Below are 7,549 nucleotides of genomic sequence, written 5' to 3' on the forward strand. Positions count from 1 at the left end.
ACATACTTAGGCATAACCTACATGTAGGCCTTACATGCATGTGTTTAAATGTGATTATTAAAAAGTTTAAGCAGATCTAAAACACAACACATGTATCTTCATACAAAATTAATGGCATGGACTAAAGTTAAACTTGATACACTTTTGAGTGTGTGCCCTGTGTAATTCCTGACAGTTCGTGCATGTGTGCAACATTTTTATTTAAGCATTTTCTGTGTAGACATAAAATTAAAATTTTTGTGTAGCTCTGAAATTGGTCAACCTACTGTCTTCAGGACAGACTCCACAAAATGAAAATTACTTCAATAATACCTGGCGTGACTTAATGGTCCACAAGTACGTCATAAATAGCCTATACTAAATCAAAAATAGCCTATACTAAATCATAAATGGTCTAAATAGCCTACACTAAATCATAAATGGCCTAAATAGCCTACACTACATCATAAATAGCCTATACTAAATCATAAATAGCCTATACTGAAAACCCAATCTCAATTGACAAATTCAGCCAGTGTTCATCTTCATGCTTTGTTACTGTAACATAACAATAACATGTTACAGCGAAGGATGGTATGGTTGTTTCTAGTGGTTATTCTGAATTATGTTACTTAGCAACTGTATCAGATTTGTTAGCTCTTCAAGCAGAGGTAGTAGACGGAAGGATACAGGCCTCTGCATGAAAAGATCATGGCCAACCCAAACAATGTAGTTCAGTTTCCAAAATCTAATCATAAAGGTACATACTATACTGACAATAACTGTTTCATGAGCAAAAAGCTTGAAGAATTATCAAGGCCAAAATAAACATTTCAAGATCAACAACTTTATTTATTTCAGAATGACTAATGAACTGCAGAGCAAGATTTAAATCATGATATATGCATTACCTGTAGTAACTTGTAATAATTATTTTCCTCCTACACAGATTCTCATTCAATATCACTGAACTACTTCATGGACCCTGTTTCTTCCACATCTACTGAATAAATATATTTATTTATTTATTTATCTATTTAATTGGTGCTTTACGCCGTACTCAAAAATATTTCACTTATACAACACCGGCCGGCATTATGGCGGGCGGAACCGGGCTCGGGGAAATCCACGACCATCTGCAGGTTGTTGGCACACCTTGTCATTAACAGTTGAAGAGGACTGAATAAATATACACTAGTGCTTGAAAAAACTGTTCATATACTAAGTACATGTGGTTTTCAGTTTCTGAAAAAAGATCATAATTCACTACAAACTTGTGCATACATGGCCTTTCATGAGACAAACTGACCAATACAGAGGGATGAGTTTGTTCCTCCAAAACCAAAAGAGTTCGTAAGAGCTATTCTTCTGGTAGTGTCTGACCAGTTTTGTGATTGGTTAGGGACAAAGTTTAAATCTGCACACTCCGGGTCCTGATTTTTCAGGTTAATGGTAGGGGGAATAACTCCTGTGTGACAAGCCAAAAGGGTGAAAATGGCTTCCACACTTCCAGCCCCGCCCAAAAGATGTCCAACTGCTCCCTTTGAGGAGGACACAGCAAGATTCCCAGCACGTTCTTGGAAAACTGATTGGATTGCTTGACTTTCAGCAATGTCGCCAAGTGGAGTTGACGTGGCGTGTGCATTGATGTAGCCAACCTCTTCTGCTTCAATCCCAGCATCCTTCAGGGCTCCCATCATGCATTGCTGTGCCCCAATTCCGTCAGCCCTGGGTGCTGTTAAGTGATGAGCATCACCAGACAGTCCATATCCCATAATTTCTCCATAGATACTGGCGCCTCGTTTCCAAGCATGCTCTAAGTTCTCCAACACGACCATTCCAGAGCCCTCGGACATGACAAAACCGTCACGCCCTTTGTCGAATGGACGAGATGATTGCTCTGGAGTGTCATTGTAACGTGTGCTCAGCGCCTTCAAGCGACTGAACCCGGCCATTGACAAGGGTCCTATCACAGCCTCTGTACTTCCTGCAACCATCACATCCGCATCACCTCGCTGGATCATCTTGAAGGCATCTCCAATGGAATGGACACCTGTTGTACAGGCAGTAGACACGGAATGGTTTGGTCCCTGAAGGGAAAAAGGGATTGGTGACCTTAATACTTGAATGTTCACTTGACCATAACATGTCCGGACCAGTGGTGGGGGTGGAGGAGTTAAAATAAGAATGGGCAACGTTAAAATAAAAACGCAGCTCTTCAGAGAATAGCCCCACCAGTTTACTTGCATGTGGTCATGTAACAGAAACGCACATGGACAGATGAAATTTGAATGTAAAATGATTGATGAGAGCATAATGTCAAATACAGTGAATTTGTTTGATGAGAAATTATAGCAATGGGAATTTCTAAGTGCGAAATGTATGTTGTCCAACCAAATGACAATCTCAAACCAGCTGAAATGCAGTAATGACATCACCAGAATGTGAACACCTTGACAGTGCCACCATAATAACATCACCAAAATGAGAACACCTTGACAGTGCCACAATGATGACATCACCTGAATATGAACACCTTCACACTGCCACAGTAATGACATCACCAGAATGTGAACACCTTCACAGTGATAAAGTAATTACATCACCAGAATGAGAACACCTTCACAGGGCCACAGTAATGACATCACCAGAATGAGAACACCTTGACAGTGCCACAGTAATGACATCACCAGAATGCGAACACCTTGACAGTGTCACAGTAATGACATCATCAGAATGTGAACACCTTGACAGTGACACAGTAATGACATCACCAGAAGGAGAACACCTTGACAGTGCCACAGTAATGACATCACCAGAATGAGAACACCTTGACAGTGCCACAGTGATGACATCACCAAAATGTGAACACCCTGACAGTGTCACAGTAATGACATCACCAGAATGAGAACACCTTTACAGTGCCACAGTAATAACATCACCAAAATGAGAACACCTTTACAGTGACACAGTAATAACATCACCAAAGTGAGAACACGCTTACAGTACCACAGTGATGACATCACCAGAATGAGAACACCTTGACAGTGACACAGTAAAAACATCATCGGATTGTGAACACCTTGATAGTGCCACAGTAATGACATCACCAGAATGAGAACACCTTAACACTTACACAATAATAACATCACCAGAGTGAGAAAACCTTTACAGTGCCACAGTGATGACATTACCAGAATGTGAACACCTTGACAGTGCCACAATGATGACATCACCAGAATGTCAACACCTTGACAGTGCCACAGTAATGACAACACCAGAATGAGAACACCTTCACAGGGCCACGGTAATGACATCACTAGAATGAGAACACCTTGACAGTGCCACAGTAATGACATCACCAGAATGTGAACACCTTGACAGTGCCACAGTGATAACATCACCAGAATGAGAACACCTTGACAGTGCCACAGTAATGAAATCACCAGAATGAGAAAACCTTGACAGTACCAAAGTAATGACATCACCAAAATGAGAACACCTTTACAGTGCCACAGTAATAACATCACAACAGTGAGAACATCTTAACAGTGACACAGTAATAACATCACCACAGTGAGAACACCTTGAGTGAGTGAGCGCTTGGGGTTTAACGTCGTACTCAACAATTTTTCAGTCATACGACGACGATGAGAACACCTTGACAGTGCCACAATGATGACATCACCAGAATGTGAACACCTTCACAGTGCCACAGTAATTACATCACCAGAATATGAACAACTCGACAGTGCCACAGTAATGAGATTCCACCAGTGCCATTGTGGTGGCATAATCATGACGTCCTGTGTCACAGTGATGAAATCACAAAAATGGGGACATCAATGAAAACTTATCACCATAACAGGGGCCTCCGTGGCTTGGTTAGCAAGCTAGTGCAGCACAATGACCCAGGCGCCTCTCACCAATGCAGTTGCTGTGAGTCCACCTCATGCTGGCTTCCTCTCTGGCCATGTGTGGGAAGTTCTGCTAGCAACCTGCGGATGGTTGTGGGTTTCCCCCGTGCTCTGCCCGGTTTCCTCTCACCAAAATGCTGGCTGCCATCGTATAAGTGAAATATTCTTGAGTACGGCATAAAACATCAATGAAATAAAATAAATAAATAAATCGCCATAACAGTGATGATCCCACCATAACATAGCAACACCATGACAGTGGTACCAAAACAGCATCACAGTGATGATCACATCATAACACAGCAACACCACAGTGATGATCCCACCATAATATAGTAACACCATGACAGTGGTACCATAACAGCACTACAGTGATGATCCCATCATAACATAGTAACACCATGACAGTGGTACCATAACAGCACCACAGTGATGATCCCACCACAATACAACACCATAACAGTGGTACCATAACAGCACCACAGGGATGATCCCACGATAACAGCAACACCACGACAGTGGTACCATAACAGCACCACAGTGATGATCCCACCATAATACAGTAACACCATGACAGTGGTACCTAACAGCTCCACAGTGATGATCCCACCATAATAGCAACATCATGTCTGTGGTACCATAACAGCATCGCAGCGATGATCCCACCACAATAGCAACATCATGTTCGTGGCACCATAACAGCACCACAGTGATGATCCCACCATGATAGCAACATCATGTCCGTGGTACCATAATAGCACAACAGTGATGATCCCACCATAATATAGTAACACCATGACAGTGGTACCATAACAGCACCCCAGTGATGATCCCACCATAATAGCAACACCATGGCAGTGTACCATAACAGCACCACAGTGGTGATCCCACCATAATACAGTGACACCATGACAGTGGTGCCATAACAGCACCACAGTGATGATCCCACCATAAAATAGTAACACCATGACAGTGGTACCATAACAGCATTGCAGTGATACTCCTGCCAGAATATCTCACACCGACACCACCAAAATGCTAACTGCATGACACCTTCACCACCTTGAGAGAAACATCCAAAACCCCCTACTATGAGAAGTCACCAGCATCACCATGACCCAATCTGGGTAACTTTACCTGTAGCCCATGCTTAACGCTAACCCAACCAGCTGCCATGTTTGTCAGTATGGTTGGGATAAAATATGGACTGATTTTGTTGTATCCTTTCACCCGAAGAGCAAGCCCAGCGTCAACAATGACATCTAAATCACACATACCCAGCCCAATGGCCACACCTAAAACAAAACAACACGAGAATGTGAGAAAAAAAATGAACATGGCTAAAAAACTTGGCCTATCCCATTATGGTGAGCGTCCTATCATGGAATAATCAGAAAAGTTGCTAAAGAGAAACAATAATGGTGCTGATTGGTTAGTGTGTGAGACAGGCAAGTCTCGGCGATGCTGAATTTGAATTTGATTTATTCCCTGTGCACTGAAGCATGACTAAGCAACATGTAAAAGTTTAAGCAAGGATCTACTGTCTTCAGCCTGTCAGCATGGATTCTCAATGTGACTTCAGACTGAGCCTGGATCTCCTGCTTATGAGGAGGATACTTGAACACGTTGACAAGCGCAAAGCTTATAATATTGTCAGCTTAGTCAATGATATTAATGTGAATACAATCCAGAAGAATGACAATATCATCATGGATTCTCAATGTGACTTCACACTGAGCCTGGATCTCCTGCTTATGAGGAGGATACTTTAACATGTTGACAAGCGCAAAGCTTATAATGTTGTTAGCTTAGTTGATGATATTAATGTGAATTCAATCAATAAGAATGAAAATATTCTTTTTCTAAATTGACCAAGAGGAACAGAGAATAAAATGACATTAACCTGATCTCCGTTGATCTGCTTCGGAAATGGGTTTCCAGTTGGCCTGTATCAAGGCTTCACTGGCAGCTGCTAAAGCATAGGCTGATGCCAGCGACATGTGTCGCTGGTCAGCAGGGGGAACAATTCTGTCCAGGTTCAGTTGGCCTGGACTGTGCCCTCTTGGCACGTATCCACAGACCTTGCTTGGAATTTTATCAAATCCTGTAACCCAGAGCAGAGGTATATATAAAGTGAAGAATCCCCACCTAGGTCATATGTTGGCAGCAACCATTTGTATCAATACCTGATGCGAGTACAATCATGTCTATGACAATATACATCACACTCTCCATGTAAAAATTCATTAACATCCATAAAAACTACCTATTACAATTTATGGCACTAATTTTCAACTGATCCAGCAGAAGATAGTGAAAAGTGACAGCTGTATTTGAGAAGTGATCAACACCCAGTCATCTGCAGCAAGCACAGTTCATTTGAACCAAATTAAGAAATGTCTCCAAAGCACAAAATGAGAGCAGTAAATACTGATAGCAGAAAGAACAATGCTAATGGATTATCATTTGTTTAGCTTTATTGCAGCTGGTGCCAACTTCTTTAAGTAACATTTCTGCATGGATACTTCACATGTAGAGTAAACAGCCACACCAAAACTTCCTTTAAAAAAAAAGCTGGCCTCTTTAAAACAGGTTGAATGATGTACCACTTTAACGGGATCAGCTTTCAAGACAGCTAGTTGGAATTTCTCTTAGAACAATTAATACAGTACTGGTATTCAAATCCTGGTCTGACCCAAATAGCACTGCTTAAACAATGACACTACTCACTTCAAGGTGCTTGAGAATTTTTTCTTATGAATGGAAGAAACCTGCGTACCTCCAGTGCCCATAGTAAACCAACAGTTGCAGTTGAAACAGTGACAGCTGGATTTGAACACGCCACCTTGGTCAATTAAGGACTTGTTAGTCACAGCCAGCTTGTGCTTTCACCATCTGAACCAGCGAGCTCCCAATCCAGATGTAGTTTCACCATGTGGTGAATTCAATTTCCAAAACAACCTTGATATTCAACCTCACTGTTTGTATATTTCAAGTACCGCTATGTATTAATTTCAGAATTGCTGAAATTAACCGAATTAACCTTAATCTATTTGTTTGTTTGATTGGTGTTTTACGCCCTACTCAAGAATATTTCGCGCATACGACGGCGACCAGCATAGGGTAGGAGGAAACCGGGCACAGCTGGGGGAAATCTATGACCATCCGGAGTAGCCTCAATAAACATGCCGAAAACATTTGAGTAGACTCAATACAATCCCCCAAAGGCGTGCAGCGTGGTGATTACGAAAAAGTGAACACCTTCGAAGTGAGTGCGTGTTATTCCACATTCGCCATCAGTCAACCGTTTCCACACATGTTCTGTGCCTACTCCCAAACACGTCACGAGTCCCATGCCAGTCACAACAACTCGTCGAACTTTCTGACCAGTGAAAGTGCAAAACCGACTTGCAGCAGTTGAAGACATTGCGAAAATATCAGTTTTTGTAACTGGCGAGAAAGAATTTTGAATGCTAAAATAGATTCAAATCAAATGTTTGTCAAATTTTCATGGGATCCGCCATTTTTATGTGGGTCTTTTATGTGTTGACGCGAGTAGCTGTCAAAATGGGTCATATACAAAATGCTGACCGTGACCGAATACATCATAATTGGTAAAATGCGGAATTCCATTAACAAGAAACGTGATGTTA

General features: G+C 41.7%; 1 protein-coding gene across 2 annotated transcripts; it reads right to left on the reverse strand.

Annotated features, from left to right (window-relative positions):
- Positions 1-1,030: 1,030 nt before the first annotated feature.
- Positions 1,031-7,418, reverse strand: LOC135477217 (3-oxoacyl-[acyl-carrier-protein] synthase, mitochondrial-like). Of its 2 annotated transcripts, none has more exons than XM_064757377.1 (4): positions 7,158-7,418; positions 5,800-6,000; positions 5,034-5,191; positions 1,031-2,069 (listed from the first exon to the last, which is right to left on the reverse strand). In XM_064757377.1, the coding sequence occupies exons 1-4, from the start codon at positions 7,321-7,323 to the stop codon at positions 1,272-1,274; spliced, it is 1,323 nt and encodes a 440-aa protein (XP_064613447.1). In that variant the 5' UTR covers positions 7,324-7,418; the 3' UTR covers positions 1,031-1,271. The 2 variants fall into 2 exon arrangements, with proteins under 2 accessions (XP_064613447.1, XP_064613449.1); XM_064757379.1 differs by lacking the exon at positions 7,158-7,418 and adding an exon at positions 6,676-7,038.
- Between the last annotated feature and the right edge of the window lie 131 nt (positions 7,419-7,549).

Source organism: Liolophura sinensis, chromosome 10, assembly GCF_032854445.1.
Source record: "Liolophura sinensis isolate JHLJ2023 chromosome 10, CUHK_Ljap_v2, whole genome shotgun sequence".
NCBI lineage: Eukaryota > Metazoa > Mollusca > Polyplacophora > Chitonida > Chitonidae > Liolophura > Liolophura sinensis.